This window comes from Tamandua tetradactyla, unplaced genomic scaffold, assembly GCF_023851605.1.
Source record: "Tamandua tetradactyla isolate mTamTet1 unplaced genomic scaffold, mTamTet1.pri scaffold_91_ctg1, whole genome shotgun sequence".
Taxonomy (NCBI): Eukaryota; Metazoa; Chordata; class Mammalia; order Pilosa; family Myrmecophagidae; genus Tamandua; species Tamandua tetradactyla.
In genome coordinates, this window is record NW_027518406.1 from 459736 (window position 1) to 483552 (window position 23817).

Here is a 23817-nt window from a genome sequence, read left to right on the forward strand (position 1 = left end):
ATGGTCTCTTCAAAAAAATCCAGGCCATTTTCTATAAATGACCTCACAATTCTTCCAGCCTCAGCCAATTACCCCATCCCAAAGCTGTATTCACATTTTTGGTATATGTAACAGAAACAACCCAAATGCCTGGGGCCAAACTTTGTTCTTAGTTTCCTAGGCTACTTAAGCAAATAGCATAAATGGGTTGGTTTAAACAATGGAAATTTATTAGCTTATGGTTTGAGACTTGGAAAAAGACCAAATCCAGGTATCATCAAGACAACATTTTCTCCCCAAGACTGTGGTTTTCTGGTACTCACAACTGGCAATCATTGTTTCTTAGCCTGCCACAGGATAAAACATATCATGTTGTCTCCTTTTTTTTCTTTTTTTCAAAGTTTCATTCACTTCAGCATCTACTACCTATGGCTTTCTCTCTCTCTCTCTCTCTCTGAAGTTTGCTCCCTTATAAAAGACTCCAATAATTGATGAAGACCCATCTGCTTGATGCGGGACACACTTTAACTGAAGTAAACTCATGAAAACTTAATATAAGCAATGGTTTACATGCAAAAGAATGGATTAGATTTAAGAACATGTTTTTTCTGCAGTACATACAGCTTCAAACCACCATAGTGACTAAAGAAGAACATATACCTTGAAGGTCGGTCAAGGAAAAAGTACCTGGAACACAGAATATGGACCATTTTTTACCATCAGAGAGTTAAGCATTGACCTTGTGTCCAAGTATAGTGAGAACTTCTGGTTGCTGATACCCAAATTCAAGCACTGACTGCAGAACATTCTATATTTTCAGACAAGGAGAAATTCTAGGTTTCCACAAAAGTTCATCACTATTTTCAAAAAGAATTCAAAAACAAGTGTGGTGGTTAGGTTCATGTGTCAAGTTAGCCAGATGAGGGTACCCAGTTATCTGGTCAAGTAAGCACTGGCATAACCATTATTGCAAAGAAATTTCATGGCTGGTTAATAAATCAGAAGGCTGGTTTATTAAATCATCATTTAGTTTATTTTATCTGTGGCACATTACATCTATGGTCAAATAGAGGAATGTCTTCCACAAAGAGAGAATCTAATCAGTCAGATTTAATCCAATCAGTTGAACACTTTTAAGGGAGAAGAGAGAACTTTCATGTCTTCTTTAGCCAGCCATCACCTCCTAGAGAGTTCACAAATGACCTGCATAGGAGTTGCCAGCTAGTGTCTTCCTTATGGAATTTTGACTCATGCATCCACAAAGCTATGTGAGATATCATATTTATAGAAATCTTCTGTTGGTTCTGTTTCTCTGGAGAACCCTGATTAATATAATAAGTTTTCTTGCAACAATCTAAATCATGTGCAAAAGGAAATGCCTGTTGTTTTATTACTATCATCTGAATCCACACCAAATCCCTAGAGCAAATAATTGTTTCGGACATATTTAATCTCTTTATTTGTCCTTAATAAAAATACTCATTGTATTCTCATCTATTGCACTGAGTGTTTGACATTGAGTAAAAGAAAAATGTGAAATTTGTGTTCACAAATATTACATTTTAGTCAGGTGAAAAAAATAGCTGTAAGAAATAGAGAAAAATTTTAGGTAGTTTTTCATGTTACAAAATAACATAGAATATGTATATAAAGTAAAAAAAAACTAAAACAATATGGATATGGACAATTTGTTCTAGACACTTCTTAAGAGGATTAGATAGGTAAGTTTGAGACTCACCCACTGAGAGCAGATGACTGATATTCTCCAGCATCACATATCTGAACAGCTTTCTCTGGGATGTAACCAGCATGGCCCACTCTTCATGAGTGAATTCTATGACTATATCTTTTAAGTTCACTAACTCCTAAAAAACATCAGAGATATAAGAATTCAGGTACAGCTATCTGCCAATATGCAGAGTAGAATGACTGAGAGCATAGCACTGAAGAATTTGTTGATGTTGACAGAAAGCTCAAACTGCATTTGAGTTTCATGTCATGATTCTCAATGCTGAAAAGTCATCTGTCTTTCACAGTTATGAACACATACACATGTATACACTGATTATTTGACTCAAATATTTTTTAAAATCTCAAAAGAAACATGGTGTAATATAACCTGAACATTGCCCAATAAACTGGTCATTATGACTTGCTAATGGTAATGTATAATTTGCACTTCAACCTTTATAGCAGTAGAACCCTATTCCACCTATTTCAAGTAAATATACAGACTCATGATGGGACAATGAATATCCATGTTTTCCACCTTTATAACTATTGTTAGATTATTGCACTGGATGACCTCAGTTTTCCCTCATCTATGAAATCATTTCACAACCAGTTTGAAATTTTGAAACATCCAATGGCTTATGTGTAAAGTACTTTGTGTCTGAACATAATACGTAGGTATGTTATTCAATAGAATGGCAGCAAACTTTGCAGTTAAGTATAACATTCTGCAGAACTAAACAGGTATCATGGATAACTTGGAACAGTGTATGCTGCCTCACTCAATTCTCCATAACTCATGTATTCATCATAACATACAAACATGGACAGATCAGTGGCACATTCTACAGACTCCTGAGACTCCTATACAGAAGAATGATCCTAGCTGGCCATTCCAGGAATATGGGATCTTCAAAACCCATGTTCATCATCTCTCTTCTACTTTCACCTCTTCTTTATGCTCAAGAGCAAAAGAAGGCTCTGAGACCCCAGTCTTGGGGTTTGTTCATATGAAACTTAACCCCACAAAGGATAGGTCAAGTCTACTTAAAATTTAGGCCTAAGAGTCTCGCCCAAGAGAGCCTCTTTTATTGCTCAGATGTGGCCCCTCTCTCCAGCCAACACAACAAGAAGTCTCACCACTCTACCCCTCTGTACATGGGACATGACTCCCAGGGGTGTGGACCTTCCTGGCAATGTGGGACAGAAATCCTGGAATGAGCTGAGACTCAGCATCAAGGATTGAGAAAACCCCTAGAATGAGCTGAGACTCAGCATCAGAGGATTGAGAAAACCTTCTCAACCAAAAGGGGGAAGAGTGAAGTGAGACAAAATAAGTATCAATGGCTGAGAGATTCCAAATAGAGTTGAGATGTTATCCTAGAGGTTATTCTTATGCATTAAACATATATCACCTTTTGTTAGTCAACATGTAGTGGAGAGTCTGGAGGGAACAGCCTGAAAATGTGGAGCTGTGTTCCAGTAGCCATGTTTCTTGAAGATGACTATATAATGATATAGCTTTCCTAATGTGACTGTGTGATTGTGAAAACCTTGTGTCTGATGCTCCTTTTATCTACCTTATCAACAGATGAATAAAACATATGAAATAAAGATGAATAATAGGGGGAACAAATGTTAAAATAAATTTAGAGTGAAATATTGGTGATTGGTGAGGGGGAAGGGTGGGGGATATGGTATATATGCATTTTTTGTTTTCTTTTTCTTTTTCTGAATAGATGCAAATGTTCCAAGAAATGATCATGATGATAAACATGCAACTATATCATGATATTGTGAATTATTGATTATATATGTAGAATGGAATGATAAAAAATTATGAATGCTTGTGTTCATTTGGTATTTTTTTTGTATTTTAAAAAAATTAAAAAATTAAAAATAAAAATCCTTTTTGAAAGCTTTAAAAATGAACAAGTATATAATATCAATATTTTAAGAAATTAGGAGTTGTGGAAAATAAGTGATTCATCTTTTCCTTCTATTAACTAATCTTCACATTTGCTTCTCTCAGCAATGTAAAACCCTCCACTCTAGCAACTGTAATACTGTATTGACTGAATTCACTTATTGAACTTCCTATTGATTAAAAATGTCTGCTGTTACTCACCTCTATCGCCTAAGTTCACTGTACATATAAGCCATTTGAAGGCATTAACAAGATCAATTAGTGCATTATTTCCCCAAAGTGGATATGAGCTGAATGAGAAAAAGCTCTCTCAGCTATCTAGTGAATACAGAGTCTTAATGGAGTCTGGAACAAACTTGTGCTTGAAAAATTACTTATTGATGAATGATCACCATCCCAGAGACCAGAATAAATATAATGTTAGCTCAGGTCCTTGAATATCTTTTAAATGAGATTAGAATATCCATGCTGAAAACACATGGGTAATTTCTGTAAAAAGAATTCCTACTTACCAGTGGCTGCATTGTCAACAGCTCAGCTGACAACAGTCTTCCTCTGGGTTTACACTCACAACAAGATAAGCACTAGGTAAGCACAGTTGAGAATGCAAACAGAAGCTATTAGATTCTGAGCTTGTCCCCAATTTCTTGACAAAATTTTCATAAATCCTAACCCTCCACCTGGAAATAACCCAGTCTAATAAACAGGAAAATGAAGTATGCTCAAAGAGAATAACTTCTTTGTACAAATAAGATGAAAATCATTGAGTTTTATATATTCATTAGCCCATGGTTTTAACAGATTTTCCATTCCCTCCCTGATTCCAAAACAGTTAGTCTCAACATCTAGAGAAACCACTGTGGATATTCTCAGCAATCAGTATACATGGTTTCTGAAATATCTGTCCCAGTCCTGTTGATTCTCACAACTCTCTTGCTTAATCTTGTAACTGTCCTTCTGAGGATACTTGCCTGAAATCATCCTGGTTCTTCCACATTAGATGGCTAATATCACTCTCTCAATACTTACTTATGATCTCATTCTATTGGATTTAGATAGCAACCAAGAAACAACTTATTTTATTATGGGGTGATCAATTCAAGGACTTAGCCCACTTTAGGGAACAGTAGATGGCTGCCATTATACAAATATAGTCCTGAAAATCTCGAGGGATTTTCAAAAAGTTGCATAGAGGGTGGGCCACAGTGGCTAAGCAGGCAGAGTTCTCACATGCCATGCTGGAGACCCAGGTTCAATTCCCATGTGAAAAAAAGGTAGCATACATACATGGGTCATAACATCTCACAATCTCCATAGGTTTAGGAAGCTCAAATGATATTAACACTGTTAATAATTCCATAATAATTCCATGGAAAAATGATGATATTTTCTGAAAAAGAAGTCAGATTCACTTAGGCAATTGTATCTGAATTCACATAAACAATGTTGTATTAAATGTACTTGGAGAATTACATTTATTTAATCTTCAAATTACTCATATTGATTAAGGGAAATTTACCTATTTAACAAAGGAAATGAACAGAGGTTCAGAAATGTTTAGTAATCTTAGAAAATTACATGGCTAGAAAAAGATACAGCCAGAGTTTGAATTTTTTCTGCTTATCTTCCCAGTTCAAATTCCTTACACCTAGGTTTTCCTGGAATGCCCCTCTCACTTCAATAATCAGATTCTGTACATTATTGTGAAAATCTGTGCCACATTCCCAGGTTCTCCTCCCACATGAGAACCTTTATAAAATTGAATCAGCTACCAATACATCAACTTCTGGCTCACCTGATGTTTGTTGTTCAGCATAACCTACACTTACTCATCAATATATACTTACTGAGAACAATATTTCTCATGAACTGCCTTGTCCATGTACTTCACACAGAACATGACTAAGATGTTGAGCCAGGTTTAAACAGAGTTCCTTTCCTTCAGGTCATCCATAAAATTTGTCATTATTCACTTATTTGTTCACTGGTCTGCGATTCCTCCTGGTCTAACTGCATGAATGTATTACTTGAATGATTTTAGGCAAGTTTTTCTGTGAAAAGTACTAATGAATTATGAATCTAGAGAAAGTGTGTGTCCACTATACCTAACCTGACCTCCAATGGCCTAGGCCTAAAGGCCTGCAGTCAAATCCAATAATTAGAAAGTAAATAAGGACTGTCCTCTTTGGTTAAAATTCTCTTCCTCATAAAACAGAGCCTAAAAACTCCAAAAATGCAAGTAAGTCAAAACTTACTGATGGTGCCTTCACCAAATTCCAGTGCTCAGAGGTTCTTTATCACTCTATAAAGAGTATCATTTTCATGGAGGACCCTCTTTTAATACAGTTGATGCTGTCATCAGTCCTATAATCCAAAACATACCCTCATTAATCCGAGTGACAATAAAGATACATATAATCAACACATACCTTCTTTAACACAATCTTTACCATCAAAATACATAAATCATGCAGATATCCTTTAATTCCTCCTAAAATCTAAAAACCAACCTAAATATCTTTTCCCAGAGGACACACTCTTTTGTGGATTTTGAAATGCTGGGTAAGTACTCTGGTGAATCTACATGTAGAAGGCCTCTACTACTCTACATCTCTAAAAGGACTTGTAATTGACCACCATTCTCTAAGGATGTGAGCATCAGTGTAGTCTACATAAATATAACTGTTTGTACTGAAAATATGTTCATTTGATTTTAAATGTATGTATTTTATTACTGACCAGAGGAAACAACATACCATATCTCATCACCTCAGATTAAACTGATGCTCTAAGAAATTTAAAATCCTATAAACCTTGGGGAAACTTCCAGGAAGATGGCTGAGTAGAGTAGCTTGACCTCAGTTAGCCCTGTCCATAGAAAAATTAGGGAAGATTCAGGAAGACAACTGAGGTGATGATTCAGGAGTGTGGCTGACCTGGGAGTGCCTTCTGCACTAGATGTAACAACACTGGTTGCAGAGACCAAGGAACTGAAAGGGAGAAAGCTGGAGCCTAGTGTGGAGGCACAGAGGCATGGAGCCTGCAGGAGTGCATGGATAGGAGCCTGGGACTAGGAAGTACACCACCAGGTCACTTTCATTGGGTATGCTACCTGCAGCATCACAGCTCCATGACTGGTGACTCACCCCATACCCCATGCACATGAACCCCATCACCCACTCTCATTCCCTGCATTCCAGGCATCACAACCCCACCAGCCCCCAGTGCACATTCCTGTCTCACACCCCCACTCTAAGTGCAGCTCAACCCACCTCTCCAGCACCACTCCCAACTTCCACCTTCTTGTTCCCTGCAGGCTGTTGCCAGTGCATAAAGGATCCAGGCACTAACCTCCATACCGAGGCTACCACTGCCCCTCCACCCCTGCCCATAGTGCTGCACAACCTCACTGTGCCCTTCCTGAGCTCAGCACATCCATTTATGGCACTCCCAGGCCACCAATCACATCATTCACCTCTGGGAACTACACTGTTTAAAGCAGGCCTATAACCATGCATGTGCATGGCCCTCAGCCATACTTCCCAGCTCTGAGAAAGTGCTGACCTGCACAGCTGGGTCACATCTGTCCTCCAATCTGCAAAGGCATAATGCTGATCTGCTACCACAGCTCTATACATGTGCACAAAGAGCCCCATGCCTTAGACCAGTGCACACCAAGGCCAAATTCTCCAGATTGATGCACCCACACAGCTACATCCTCCGTGGCTGCTGGGCCCCCATTCACAAATATAAAGCATGAAATCCCCAACCTGTGCCTATATCTGCCCTGAAATCACCACAATGATTGCCCACCCTATGCCCTGCTCCCTGCTGTACAAGCATCCCACAAACACAAGGGCTTAGACTACTGAAAGAAATCAACTCCCAAAGTAATTCAGTCAAGATATTTACATGCAATGAAGACAGAAAAATACAGCCAAGCATATCACAGATATAATGCAGACAGATATAGCCTTACCTAAATGACCAAATTAAAACACTGGAGACACAGATGCTGCAACAAGATGTTCATGCAACTCTACCTAATAAAATAACTGGGATAGCAAATGATATAAAGGAGATCAAGAAGACAGTAGAAGAGCATAAAAAGGAATTTGAAAAAATAAATAGAAAAATAGCAGATATCACAGATATTAAGAACTCCATTGACCAAATAAAAAACATACTAGAGGCACAAAACACCATATTTGAACAGACAGAAGAAAGAATAAGTGATATAGAGGATAGGCTAAATGACTTTGAAGACTCAAAACAGCAAATGGCAAAAAAGATGGAAAAAATTGAAAGAGAGCTCAGGGAAATGATAGATAAAACAAAGTGCACAAATACAAGAATCATTGGTGTTCCAGAAGGAAAAGAGAGGAGTAAAGGGCTAGGAAGATAGTTGAGGATATAATGGGAGAAAACTTCCCAACCCTCATAAAGGACTTAAATACACAAGTCAAAGAAGCCTAAACAGAAACAGAATAAATCCAAATAGGCCTTCAGCAAGGCACATACTAATTAGTCTATCAAATATTGATGAGAAGCAGAAAATCCTGAAAACAGTAAGAGAAAAACAATCTACTACATACAAGGGAAAACAAGTAAGACTGAGTCCAGACTACTCAACTAGCACCCTGGAAGTAAGAAGGCAGTAGTATGATATATTCAAGATCCTGAAATAGAAAGATTTCCAGGCAAAATTCTGTACTCAGCCAAATTGTCCTTCAAAATTGAGGGAGAGATTAAAGTTCTCACAGGCAAAGAAGTCCTGAAAGAAATTGTCAATAAGAGACTAGGCCAACAAGAAATACAAAAAGGAGTTCTGTTGGCCATAAAAAAAAATGTAGAGGGAGGTCTGGAAGAGAACACAGAATTGAAGAGTACCACTAATGGTAATTTAAAGATACAAAGAGAAAGAGGGAAAACAATGTATAGATCTGGCAAATAAAATAAAAAGATAAGGTGGTGGAATCAACAAGCAGGTTTTCAGTAATAACTTTGAATGTTAACAGGCTAAACTTTCCAATTAAAAGACACAGATTGGCAGAATGGACTAAGAAACATAATCCAGCTATATGCTGCTTAGAAGAGACTCATCTTAGACACAAGAATACAAATATATTGAAAGTGAAAGGATGGAAAAAGATATTCCATACAGGTCGTAACCAAAAAAAAGCAGGCAAAGCCATACTAATACCAAACAAAGTAGACTTTAAATGCAAAGACATTATAAGAGACAAAGGATGCTGTATACTAATTAAACGGTTAATTCATCAAGAAGATATAACAATCATAAATGTTAAAGTTCCCAATAAAGGAGCTCCAAAGTACATGAGATAGACATTGAAAAAACTGAAGGATCAAAATATGATTCAACAATAATAGCAGGAGACTTCAACACACCACTCTCCTCATAAACAGAACAACCAGGCAGAAGATTAACAAGGAAACAGAGAAGTTAAATAACTTGATAAATGAAATCAGAAAGAAAGATAGATGATAAAGATTGAGATGGTATAATGTAGGAATGCCTAGAGTGTATAATGATATTGACTAAATACAAATTTGAAAAATGTTTTTGCATGAAGAAAAACAAAAGAATGTCATTACTACAGGGTACTGAAATTAGATGGTAATTAATATTTAAAAATTTTACCTTATGTATGAGACTAAAGCAAAAAATGTTTATTTGGTACAAAATTTATATTTTGAGCTGTACATCCCATAATATAACTTATGTAGATAGTTGGTTGAACACCTTAAGTACATGGAACCTTGGGTAGGACATGACATTTTGTTGGTTTGTCCAGGTAATGCCCCAATGAATCCCAGAGGGATTTGATCAGTGAGTGGAAAAGTATTTGCAAAGTCCCCTTCAGGGAATGGTGAGAACAGGGGAAAATTCAACCTCCCCAAGTTGGATTCTTGATATTCTCAAAAGCAGTGTAGACAACCAAAGCTATAGGCTGAGCCCCCAGTATTGGGGTTTGTTCACATGAAATTTAACCCCACAAAAGATAGGTCAAGCCTACTTAAAATTATGCCAAAGAGTCACCCCAAGAGAACCTCTTTTGTTGCTCAGATGTGGCCTCTCTCTCCAGCCAACACAACAAGCAAACTCACCACCCTCCCCCTGTCTATGTGGGACTTGACTCCCAGGGGTGTGGATCTTCCTGGCAACATGGGACAGAAATCCCAGAATGAGCTGAGATTCAGCATCAAGGGATTGAGAAAAACTCTAGAATGAGCTGAGACCCAGCATCAAGGGATTACGAAAACCTTCTTGACCAAAAGGGGGAAGAGTGAAATGAGACAAATGGCTGAGAGATTCCAAACAGAGTCCAGAGGTTATCCTGGAGGTTATTCCTACACATTAAGTGGATATCACCTTGTCATTAAGATGTAATGGAGAGGCTGGAGGGAACTGCCTGAAAATGTAGAGCTGTGTTCCAGTAGTCATGTTCTTGATGATGATTGTATAATGATATAGCTTTCACAATGTGACTATATGATTGTGAAAACCTTGTGCCTGATGCTCCTTCTATCTACCTTGTCAACAGATGAGTAGAACATATGGAATAAAAATAAATAATAGGGGGAACAAATGTTAAAATAAATTTAGTTTGAAATGCTAGTGATCAATGTAAGGGGTATGGTATGTAAAACTTTTTCTTCTGTTTTCATTTTATTTTTATGTTGTATTTTTATTTCTTTTTCTGAATTGATGCAAATGTTCTAAGAAATGATCATGATGATGAATATGCAACTATGTGATGATATTGTGAATTACTGATTATATATGTAGAATGGAATGAGCATATATTAAGAATGTTCATGTTTCTTTCCTCTATTTTTTAATTAACAAAAAATTTTTAAAAATAAATAAATAAATAACTTGATAAATTAATTAGACCTAGCAGACATGCATAGGTCATTGCACCCCAATGAACAAGTTATACATTCTTCTCTAGTGCTCATGCAATGTTCTCTAGGATAGATCATATGCTGGGGCACAAATCAGGTCTTTAGAAATATAAAAATACTGAAATTATTCACAGCACTTTCTCTGATCACAATATGATGAAGCTAGATCTCAATAGCCAACAAAGAAGAAGAACATTCACAAATATATGAAGATTAAATAGCACACACTTAAACAAACAGTGGGTCGAAGAAGAAATTCTGAGAGAAATCAGTAGCTATCTAGAGATGGATGAAAATGAGAAGACAACTTATAAGAACTTATTGGATGCAGTAAAGCCTGTTCTGAGAGGGAAATTTATAGCCCTAAATGCCTATATTAAAAAACCAGAAAGAGCAAAATCAAGGCCTTAACAGCAAACCTAGAGGAACATAAGAAAGTACAGCAAACAAACCCCAAAACAAATAGTTGAAGACAAATAGCAAAGATTAAAGCAGAGATAAATGAATGGGTGAACAAAAGAACAATAGAAAGAATCAAGAAAACCAAACATTGGTTCTTTGAGAAAATCAATAAGATTGATGAACCACTAGCAAAACTGACAAAGAAAAAATGAGAGAGAGGATGCAAATAAACAAAACCAAAAATGAGAAGGTGTATGCTACCTCAGACCCTGAAGAAATAAAGAGAGGATACTATGAACAGCTATATGCCAACAACTAGACAACTTAGATGAAAGGGACAAATTCCTGGAGACACACAAACAAGTTATACTGACTCTGGAAGAAATAGAAGATCTCAATAAAATATCACAAGTAAAGAGATTCAATCAGTCATCAAAAGTCTTACTACTAAGAAAAGCCCAAGGTGAGATGGCTTCAGAGGGGAATTTTATCAAACATTCCATAAAGAACTAACACCAATCCTGCTCAAACTTTTCCAAAAATTAAGGGAAAAGGAACTCTACCTAACTCATTTTATGAAATTAGTATAATTTTAATACCAAAACCAAGTAAACATGCTTTAAGAGAGGAAAACTACAGGCCAATCTCCCTAATGAGCACAGGTGCAAAAATTCTCAATAAAATATTAGCAAATCAAATCCAACAGCACATTAAAAGAATAACACACCATGACCAAGTGGGGTTTATAGCAGGAATGCAAGGGTGGTTCAACATAAGAAAATCAATTAATGTAATATAGCACATTAACAAATCAAAATGAAAAATCACATGATCATCTCGATTGATGCTGAAAAAGCATTTGACAAAATTCAGCATCCTTTTCTGATAAAAGCACTCCAAAAGACATGAATCAAAGGCAATACCTCAATATGATAAAGGGGATATATGAAAAACTGATAGCCAGCAACATACTAAATGGAAAGACTGAAAGCTTTACCCCTAAGACCAGGTACAAGACAAGGATGCCCACTGACAGCACTGTTATTCAACATTGTACTAGAAGTTCAAGCTAGAGCAATCAGGCAGGACAAAGAAATAAAAGGCATTCAAATTGGAAAGGAAGAAGTAAAACTCTCATTATTTGCAGATGACATGATACTACACTTGGAAGATCCTGAGAAATCTACAGTAAAGTTACCTGAGTTAATAAACAATCTCAGCAAGGTGGTGGAATATGAAATTAATGTGCAAAAATCAGTAACATTTCAATACAGAGGCAATGACCTAGCAGAGGAGTCAGTTAAAGAAAAAAATCCATTCAAAATAGCAAAAAAAAAAAAAGAATCAAATACTGAGGAATGAACTTGACTAGGGATCAAAGGACTTGTACACAGAAAACTACATACATTGCTAAAAGGAATCAATGGAGATCCAAATATGTGGAAAGATATTACCCTGCTGATGGATAGGAAAGTTAAATATAGTTAAGATGTCAACTCTCCCCAAATTGATCTGCAGATTCAACACAGTACCAATCAAAATCCCAACAATCTACCTTGAAAATTTGGAAAAGCTAAGTACCAAATTCATCTGGAAGGGAAAGAGACCCTGAATAGCTAAAAGCATCCTTAAAAATAAAGAACAAAGTGGAAGGATTAACACTCCTGACTTTAAAATCTATTATGAGGCCACAGTGGTCAAAACAGCATGGTAGTAGCACAATGACAGAAGCATTGACCAATGGAATCAAATTGAGAGTGCAGAAATAGACCACAACTGGGAGTGGGATCCTGCCTTGGAGGAAAAGAGTCAAGTTGGTACATAAATTTTTCCATGTGAGACTTCTTATCAAAATATGAAGACATGATTTAGAAGAAAAAACATATTAGTCCCCTTAGATGAGGGACAGCTCTTAGCTCCTAGAACCCACCTCCATTTCTTGCTGCATGGCCCTTTCTGCTGGAGAAGCCATAAAATATTGCTATTGTTGGAGAAACCATAAAATATTGGTAACATGGCTGCTGTGGCTGATGCAACGCAACACAAAATGGCTGACCCAAAATCTGCCCTCGCCCTAGCAACAACGGTGACCAATCCCAGAAGTCTGCCCTCTGCCCTAGCAACAACAACCACCAATCCCAGCCCGACACGTGTCCCTGCATGCTTCCCAGCCTATATAAGCGTGTGCACTTCCTGAATAAAGCAGACGCCTTCCATTTTCCCTGAGGGTTGTCTCCTGAGTCGTGAAAAAAAAAAAAAAGAAGAAATAGACCACAAGTGACTGTTGACAACTGAATGGTCAACTGACTTTTGACAAGGCCCCCAAATCCTCTGAAATGAGACAAAAGTCTTTTCAACACTTGGCCATGGAAGAACAGGATATCAATAGTCAAGAAAATAAAAGAGGACCCCAATCTTACACCCTACATAAAAATTAACTCAAAGTGTATCATACACCTGAATATAAGAACTAGCACTATAAAGCTTCTAGAAGAAAATGTTGAGAAACATCTTCAAGACCTAATAATAAGAGGTAGCTTCCTAAACTTTACACCCAAAACACAAGCAACAAAATAAAAAAAATAGATAAATGGGACATCCTCAAAGTCAAATGCTTCTGCACCTCAAGAAACTTTGTCAGAAAGGTGAAGAGGCAGCCAACATAATGGGATAAAATATTTGGAAAGCACATATTTGACAAAGATTTGATTTCCCATATATACCAAGAAATCATACAACTCAACAACAAAAGAACAAACAACCCAATTATAAAATGAGCTAAAGATAGGAGTAGGAAGGGCTCAAAAGCACATGAAGAGATGTTAATTTTCATTTTCATTCATACAAAGGTAACACAGATCCTCACATCTGTGAGATACCACCTCACACCTGTAAGAATGGGTGCTAATAAGCAGGAAACTGAATATTGTAGAGGATGTGGAGAAAGTGGGAGATTTATGCACTGCTGGTGGGAATGCATAATGATGTAGCCACTATGTAAGACTATTTGGTGGTTGCTTAGGAAACTAAATGTCAAGTTGCTCTATGACCCAGCAATAACACTACTTGGTATATACCCAGAAGAGCTGAAGGCAATGACACAACCAGAGATTTGGACACCGATGTTCCATAGCAGCATTATTCACAATCACCAAAAGATGGAAACACACCAAATGCCCATCAACAGACAAGTGGATCAACAAAATGTGGCTTATACATATGATGAAATATTATACAACAGTAAGACAAAATGACATCATGAAGCACATAACAATATGGATGAGCCTTGAGGACTTAATGATGAGCAAAATTAGCCAGAACAAAAAGAATCATACTGTATGATTCCACTTTTATGACCAGCATAAAGGTATAATCAGAGGTTTATAAAACAAATAGCCAACGAGATTGCACTCCAATGTAAGGGAGTAAATAAGAGTAAAGGTGATTCCCTAGTGGGTCTATAAGTAGTGCTATCATACTGAAGATGAAGAAGATTGAAAGGGGGTGTATAGACCTATGAGTTCCACTGATTCACACTAGAAATATGAATTAATTCTCATAAGAATTACTTCAAAGATATGATTCTTGTATAAAGAGTGTTTAAGTACAGGGCACAGGGGGAAAACTGCTATTGCATGCTAAGAGCTATGTTTAAAAGGAAACCATCAGAACTACCACAGCAAAAGCAGCGGTAAATAATTGGGGGAGGGACAAGAGTTAAAACAAGGTTTATATTTCCTATTTGGCTAGGGTATGTTTATGGTTTTCTTGGGAACAATGAAAATATCTGAAATTGAGAATGTTGATGAACTGTGGACTTTGGGCTGTTTTATGTATATAACCTGATATTTAGAGACAAGAATGAAGCTGAACAGGTTGGGGTTAAAGTAATTCAGAACATAGGGGTAAGGAATACAATATCTATATTTTAGAACCACACATACTCTTTGAGACAAATGGAAAAAAGGTTTGTTTGATCTGGAACTGAAATTTTCTTTAGTGCATAATCTAATTCAAACTATCTGTATAGCTCATTTGGACAATTGAAATGCAGGGAGTACAGAATAAAAAAGAAGTCCTTTAATCCTGTATGGATTATTGTAAAGCCTGGAAACATCCAAGACCATATTAAGCAGATAATAAAAAAATATTGACAAAATCCCCTGAGGGAGGGGAGAAAGAATATAGAACTATTTAACCTTAATATCAGGAAATCTCCTGATACTGTGTCAAAATTTAGGGACACCCAAATCAATAGGCCATGCTCTTGAACATGTGGCTTGCTCTTGTGAAGCTTATGAAGGCAGCAGAGAAGCTTAGACTACCTTTTTGGCATGCCTAAGAGTTACTTCTGGAGGATTTCTGTTGTTGCTCAGATGTGGCCTCAGTCTCTCTAAGCACAACTTTGCAAGTGAAATCATTGTTCTCCCCCTTTGTGGGACATGACATCCAGGGGTGAAAGCCTCCCTGGCAATGTGGGAGATGACTGCCACGGATGAATACAGACCTGACACCATGGGATCAACAATTCCATCCTGACCAAAAGGGGGAAAAGAAGTATAATTAATAAAGTATCAGTGGCAGAGAGAGTTTAAATAGAGTCGAGAGGCTACCTTGGAGGTTGCTGTTATGAAAGCTTCAGGTAGACCTTGCAACCTATCATAACATACCAACCCTCAAACAGGACCATTCCAGTCAATCCTAAAGATCACCTAGGGCAATATATACGATTCTACAAGGGTTCCAGGCACTAGAGTAACTTTCCAGAAACCTACAACCTTCAGATGGGTCCCTGGTCAGAATAAGTCCTGAAACCTAGCCCACCCTCCCCAGAACATCAGATAGTTCCATATTCCTAACCTGTATTAGTGACAGACACTTCCAATATCAAAAATTTATAATTGCCATAGCCCAAACAACCATAAATAGAGGTATGGAAAGATCATAGGTGGAGTTATACATAGATGAGAGGGCTTAACAGCTGAATATGAATGCTGAATCATTAAATTGATAACTCTTTTAGCTCTCATATTTTACAGAATTTAGAAGTAAAAACCTAAAATTGTGAAATTGCAACCCATGTTAAAGTCTGAAATATGTTCTACAACTAATTGTGGTGCTAGTTTTTATGGTAAATATTATTTTTCACAAAAATGAAGAAAAAAATTTGATTGTAATGACAAAAAAAATTTAAGCCCTCTAACTTCCTATATTCTGGAGCAGCTAGAAGGAAATATATGAAAGGATCATATGACAAACTCTGGGATCTGTCCTGTAACCACTTGTTGAAGAGTACTTTGAAAACTATAGCTTTTTTTATTTCTTCACTTTGTATATATGTCACACTATAAAATAAAAAATCCTATAAACTTTAAAGTATTAACATTTCCAGAAAATAATCTAAATTCTTTAATGATTTTGCTATGAATAGGGTTTCTACTAATTTTTTTCCTTAGATTCAGTCTGAGATCATGTGCTGCATTCAAATTTTACTGTTCATAGTGTCTTTTTTTTAATTGTGGAAATATCATATATATCAGCATAAACTTTCCAATCTCAACCACTCACCATCATGCAAGTCATGGGATTAATCACATGTAAAATTTTGTCCTTCCTTCATCAGCATCCTTTGCCAGAACTTCACAATCACCACAACATAAATCATACACCCAGCATTGATTATTTCCATTAAATTAAAAGCATGAAGGTGTGATGGTGGCTTAGTGGCAGAATTCTCACCTCCCATGCCAGACATCTGGGTTTGATTCACAGTCCCTGCTCATACAAAAAAAGCTATGTTTGAGCAGGCCATGGTGGCTCAGTGGCAGAGTTCTCACCTGCCATGTTGGGAACCCAGCTTCAATTCCCGGTGCCTGCCCCTCTAAAAAAAAGGATGACAGTCATATCTTAAAATATTAAAAAAAAAAATTCAAAGGCAAACAACAAGCAAACCATTTCAGCTACAAGAATTTGATTTTAAAGTAATATTTTATCTTTTTTTATTAATTAAAAAAACTAACACAACATTTAGAAATCATTCCATTCTACATATATAATCAGTAATTCTTAATATCATCAAATAGATGCATATTCATCATTTCTTAGTACATTTGCATCAATTTAGAAAAAGAAATAGAAAGACAACAGAAAAAGAAATAAAACATTAATAGAGAGAAAAAAATAAAAATAAATTAAAAAATAAGAAATAAAAAAAACTATACCTCAGATGCAGCTTCATTCAGTGTTTTAACATAATTACATTACAATTAGGTAGTATTGTGCTGTCCATTTCTGAGTTTTTGTATCCAGTCTTGTTGCACAGTCTGTATCCCTTCAGCCCCAATTACCCATTATCTTACCCTATTTCTATCTCCTGATGGTCTCTGTTACCAATAACATATTCCAAGTTTATTCTCTAATGTCGGTTCACATCAGTGGGACCATACAGTATTTGTCCTTTAGTTTTTGGCTAGTCTCACTAAGCATACTGTTCTCTAGGTCCATCCATGTTATTACATGCTTCATAAGTTTATTCTGTCTTAAAGCTGCATAATATTCCATTGAATGTATATACCACAGTTTGTTTAGCCACTCCTCTGTTGATGGGCATTTTGGCTGTTTCCATCTCTTTGCAGTTGTAAATAATGCTGCTATAAATGTTGGTGTGCAAATGTCCGTTTGTGTCTTTCCCCTTAAGTCCTCTGAGTACATACCTAGTAATGGTATTGCTGGGTCGTATGGCAATTCTATATTCAGCTTTTTGAGGAACCACCAAACTGCCTTCCACAGTGGTTGCACCATTTGACATTCCCACCAACAGTGGATAAGTGTGCCTCTTTCTCCACATCCTCTTCAGCACTTGTCATTTTCTGTTTTGTTGATAATGGCCATTCTGGTGGGTGTGAGATGATATCTCATTGTGGTTTTGATTTGCATTTCTCTAACAGCCAGGGACATTGAGCATCTCTTCATATGCCTTTTGGCCATTTGTATTTCCTCTTCTGAGAGGTGTCTGTTCAAGTCTTTTTCCCATTTTGTAATTGGATTGGCTGTCTTTTCGTTGTTGAGCTGAACAATCTCTTTATAAATTCTGGATACTAGACCTTTATCTGATATGTCGTTTCCAAATATTGTCTCCCATTGTGTAGGCTGTCTTTCTACTTTCTTGATGAAGTTCTTTGATGCACAAAAGTGTTTAATTTTGAGGAGCTCCCATTTATTTCTTTCTTTCTTCAATGCTCTTGCTTTAGGTTTAAGGTCCATAAAACCACCTCCAATTGTAAGATTCGTAAGATACCTTCCTACATTTTCCTGTAACTGTTTTATGGTCTTAGACCTAATGTTTCGATCTTTGATCCATTTTGAGTTAACTTTTGTATAGGGTGTGAGATACGGGTCCTCTTTCATTCTTTTGCATATGGATATCCAGTTCTCTAGGCACCATTTATTGAAGAGACTGTTCTGTCCCAGGTGAGTTGGCTTGACTGCCTTATCAAAGATCAAATGTCCATAGATGAGAGGGTCTATATCTGAGCACTCTATTTGATTCCATTGGTCAATATATCTATCTTTATGCCAATACATTGCTGTTTTGACCACTGTGGCTTCATAATATGCCTTAAAGTCAGGCAGCGTGAGACCTCCAGCTTTGTTTTTTTTCCTCAAGATACTTTTAGCAATTCGGGGCACCCTGCCCTTCCAGATAAATTAGCTTATTGGTTTTTCTATTTCTGAAAAATAAGTTGTTGGGATTTGGATTGGTATTGCGTTGAATCTGTAAATCAATTTAGGTAGAATTGACATCTCAACTATATTTAGTCTTCCAATCCATGAACACGGTATGCCCTTCCATCTATTTAGGTCTTCTGTAATTTATTTTAACAGTTTCTTGTAGTTTTCTTTCTATAGGTCTTTTCTCTCTTTAGTTAAATTTATTCCTAAGTATTTTATTCTTTTTGTTGTAATTGTAAATGGAATTCATTTCTTCATTTCCCCCTCAGATTGTTCATTACTGGTGTATAGAAACACTACAGATTTTTGAATGTTGATCCTCTAACCTGCCACTTTGCTGTACTCATTTATTAGCTCTAGTAGTTTTGTTGTGGATTTTTCAGGGTTTTTGACATATAGTATCATATCATCTGCAAACAGTGAGAGTTTTACTTTTTCCTTTCCAATTTTGATGCCTTGTATTTCTTTTTCTTGTCTAATTGCTCTGGCTAGAACCTCCAACACGATGTTGAATAACAGTGGTGATAATGGACATCCTTGTTTTTTCCTGACCTTAGGGGGAAAGTTTTCAATTTTTTCCCATTGAGGATGATATTAGCTGTGGGTTTTTCATATATTCCCTCTATCACTTTAAGGAGGTTCCCTTGTATTCCTATCCTTTGAAGTGTTTTCAACAGGAAAGGATGTTGAATTTTGTCAAATGCCTTCTCTGCCTCCATTGAGAAGATCATGTGATTTTTCTGCCTTGATTTGTTGATATGGTGTATTACATTAATTGATTTTCTTTTGTTGAACCATCCTTGCTTACCTGGGATGAATCCTACTTGGTCCTACTTGATGTATAATTCTTTTAATGTGTTGCTGGATTCGATTTGCTGGAATTTTGTTGAGGGTTTTTGCATGTATATTCATTAGAGAGATTGGTCTGTAGTTTTCTTTTTTTGTAATATCTTTGCCTGGTTTTGGTATGAGGGTGATGTTGGCTTCATAGAATGAATTAAGTAGCTTTCCCTCCACTTCAATGTTTTTGAAGAGTTTGAGCAGAGTTGGTACTAATTCTTTCTGGAATGTTTGGTAGAATTCACATGTGAAGCCACTGGTCCTGGACTTTTCTTTTTGGGAAGCTTTTGAATGACTGATTCAATTTCTTTACTTGTGATTGGTTTGTTTAGGTCATCTATTTATTCTTGAGTCAAAGTTGGTTGTTCATGTCTTTCTAGGAACTTGCCCATTTCATCTACATTGTTGTATTTATTAGCATAAAGTTGTTCATAGTATCCTGTTATTACCTCCTTTATTTCTGTGAGGTCAGTGGTTATGTCTCCTCTTCCATTTCTGATCTTATTTATTTGTGTCCTCTCTCTTCTTTTTGTTAATCTTGCTAAGGGCCCATCAATCTTGTTGATTTTCTCATAGAACCAACTTCTGGTCTTATTGATTTTCTCTGTTGTTTCCATGTTCTCAATTTCATTTATTTCTGCTCTAATCTTTGTTATTTTTTTTTCCTTTTGCTTGCTTTGGGGTTAGTTTGCTGTTCTTTCTCCAGTTCTTCCAACTGGACAGTTAATTCCCGAATTTTTGCCCTTTCTTCTTTTTGATATAGGCATTTAGGGCAATACATTTCCCTCTTAGCACTGCCTTTGCTGTGTCCCATAGGTTTTGATATGTTGTGTTTTCATTTTCATTCGCCTCGAGATATTTACTAATTTTTCTTGTAATTTCTTCCTTGACCCACTGGTTGTTTAAGAGTGTGTTGTTGAGCCGCCACGTATTTGTGAATTTTCTGGCACTCTGCCTATTATTGATTTCCAACTTCATTCCTTTATGATCTGAGAAAGTGTTGTGTATGATTTCAATCTTTTTAAATTTGTTGAAACTTGCTTTGTGACCCAGCATATGGTCTATCTTTAAGAATGATCTATGAGCACTTGAGAAAAAGGTGTATCCTGCTGTTGTGGGGTGTAATGTCCTATAAATGTCTGTAAAGTCTAGCTCATTTATTGTAATATTCAAATTCCCTGTTTCTTTATTGATCCTCTGTCTAGATGTTCTGTCCATCGATGAGAGTGGCGAATTGAAGTCTCCAACTATTATGGTAGATGTGTCTATTTCCCTTTTCAGTGTTTGCAGTGTATTCCTCATGTATTTTGGGGCATTCTGGTTTGGTGCATAAATATTTATGATTGTTCAGCTTTCTTGTTTAATTGTTCCTTTTATTAGTAGATAGTATCCTTCTTTGTCTCTTTTAACTGTTTTACATTTGAAGTCTAATTTGTTGGATATTAGTGTAGCTACTCCTGCTCTTTTCTGGTTGTTATTTGCATGAAATATATTTTCCCAACCTTTCACTTTCAACCTATGTTTATCTTTGGGTCTAAGATGTGTTTCCTGCAGACAGCATATAGAAGGATCCTGTTTTTTAATCCATTCTGCCAGTCTATGTTTTTTGATTGGGGAATTCAGTCCATTAACATTTAGTGTTATTACTGTTTGGGTAATACTTTCCTCTACCATTTTGCCTTTTGTATTATATATATCATATCTGATTTTCCTTCTTTCTACACTCTTCTCCACAGCTCTCTCTTCTGTCTTTTCATATCTGACTCTAGTGCTCCCTTTAGTATTTCTTGCAGAGCTGGTCTCTTGGTCACAAATTCTCTCAATGACTTTTTGTCTGAAAATGTTTTAATTTCTCCCTCATTTTTGAAGGACAATTTTGCTGGATATAGAATTCTTGGTTGGCAGTTTTTCTCTTTTAGTAATTTATATATATCATCCCACTGTCTTCTTGCCTCCATGGTTTCTGCTGAGAAATCTACACATAGTCTTATTGGGTTTCCCTTGTATGTGATGGATTGCTTTTCTCTTGCTGTTTTCAAGATCCTCTCTTTCTCTTTGACCTCTGACATTCTAACTAGTAAGTGTCTTGGAGAATGCCTATTTGGATCTATTCTCTTTGGGGTGTGCTGCACTTCTTTGATCTGTAATTTTAGGTCTTTCATAAGAGTTGGGAAATTTTCAATGATAATTTCTTCCATTAGTTTTCACCTCCTTTTCCCTTCTCTTCTCCTTCTGGGACACCCACAACACATATATTTGTGCGCTTCATCTTATCATTCAATTCCCTGTGCCCCTGCTCAAATTTTTCCATTCTTTTCCCTATAGTTTCTGTTTCTTTTTGGATTTCAGATGTTCCATCCTCCAGTTCACTAATTTTAACCTCTGCCTCTTGAAATCTACCATTGTAGGTTTCCATTGTTTTTTTCATCTCTTCTACTGTATCTTTCATTCCCATAAGTTCTGTGATTTGTTTTTTCAGACTTTCCATTTCTTCTTTTTGTTCATCCCTTGCCTTCTTCCTGTCCTCCCTCAATTTATTGATTTGGTTTTTGAAGAGGTTTTCCATTTCTGTTCGTATATCCAGAATTAGTTGTCTCATCTCCTGTATCTCATTTGAACTATTGGTTTGTTCCTTTGACTGGGCCATATCTTCAATTTTCCTGGTGTGATTCATTATTTTTTGCTGGTGTCTGGACATTTAATCAGATTTCCCTCAGTGTGAGACCCAGCAGGTTGAAAGACTTTCCTGTGAAGTCTCTGGGGTCTGTTTTTTTTAATCCTGCCCAGTATGTGGAGCTTGTCTCTCTGCAGGTCCCACCAGCAAAAGATGTTGTAGCTGCTTTATTAATGCCACTATTGGTGTTTGGTTGGACCCAGTACCTGCCATTGTCAGAGACTCCCTCCTCTCCCTCTGGGCAGCCACCTGTGGGGGAGGGGTGCTGGTCACTGGCCACCGCGGCTTGGGGAATTCATTGATCCGAGACTCGTAGCCGGTCCGGGAAGCCGCCTGCGAGAGAGGGGTGCCGGCCACCAGCCGCCGCGGCTTGGGGAACTTGCCTGAGACTCTCAGCCAGTCCGGGAAGGAGGGAGGGATGGTAGCCGGCCACCAGCTGCCACAGCCCAGGGAAGCGTGCACCGCTTGGGGAGCTCACCGCAGCGGAGTCTCACAGCCGGTCCAGCCAGTCCAGACTGGGGTACACTGTGTGTCCGGTCCCACCATGGCCCCAGGAGCTGTTCTTTACTGTTTTTTGTCACCTAGTAGTTGCTCTGGAGGAGGAACTAAGACGTGCGTACCTTACTAAGCTGCCATCTTGGCCCCCTGTCCCTACACAGGTGATTTTACTTTCTTTCTGTTTTTCTGAGTCATCCCCTTTTCTATATTGAGTAATTAGAGGTAAGGACGAAAACTGTAATTGGGGGGAATCTCAAGGACAGGAATCCAGTGGCCCTGTCTTACTGATAAGGAGCAGCTCCCTATTTTATCTTTTTTTAAACTGACTGCTATGAAATTTAATAAAATGCATTTTGTATTATTTTATAATATGTATTTTAGTAACCAATGATTCTATTTTCATGGTTTTATTATAGTTCTAGGAGATTTCAACCTAGATATACTACAACATTCTTTGAGGCAAATGATAATTTTTATCAGAAATGTGAAGATGGTGAAGTTGCAGGTTATTCTTAACTAGACCTATACAAAGGCATAAAATTTTATTCACAAGAAGGATGGCATAGAACTGTGGAGTTTAAGAGCTATATTAGAAGAGATCATTAATAGGAATAAAATAAAGGATGATTTGAATACAGAATCTAGAGCTATTTCATTTTGGGAGATGGGAAACCCCCCCAGAAATGCACATACTTTGTACAAAATATTGCTTAAAGGTTTTTTTTTATTCCAGGCATGAGTCACAGGTAAGGTCCCTTACCTAAGTTTGAATTATCAAAAATGAGAAATCTTTCAAAACATAATCAGTTCACCTATATTACTGAAGAGGGAACTGAAATATCCCACTAGAGAAATAAAAGTTCACATCTGGAAATCAGATATTAGAGTTAGACAGGAAAGTACAAGTTTATAAACATAAAGATGATATCTGAGGTCAGAGGAATGTAAGATATTGCCCAAGTAGAGGGGAAAAAGTAAAGGCAGGTTGAGACTCAGGCCTACAGTTCCTATAATTAAGGTTTCAGAAAGATCTCACAAACCCATAGAAATTGGAGCCAGAGAAATTCAGGTGCATATTGATCTTGGAGACTAGGACAGAGACAAA

At 37.0% G+C, this 23817-nt stretch overlaps 1 protein-coding gene across 4 annotated transcripts in view; it reads right to left on the minus strand.

Annotated features, from left to right (window-relative positions):
- LOC143673300 (uncharacterized) overlaps nucleotides 1-23817 on the minus strand; it is a 78677-nt gene that overhangs the window by 14352 nt on the left and 40508 nt on the right. For 3 of the 4 annotated variants that reach the window (XM_077147613.1, XM_077147616.1, XM_077147615.1), the window contains 3 exons: nucleotides 5893-6001; nucleotides 4150-4221; nucleotides 1718-1844 (listed from right to left, as the gene is read on the minus strand). In XM_077147613.1, coding sequence (XP_077003728.1) covers nucleotides 1718-1844; nucleotides 4150-4161 — 139 coding nt within the window. In that variant the 5' untranslated portion in view covers nucleotides 4162-4221; nucleotides 5893-6001. Of the gene's footprint in view, nucleotides 1-1717; nucleotides 1845-4149; nucleotides 4222-5892; nucleotides 6002-23817 lie in introns of those variants that run through there. The other variant, XM_077147617.1, reaches the window with a different exon arrangement.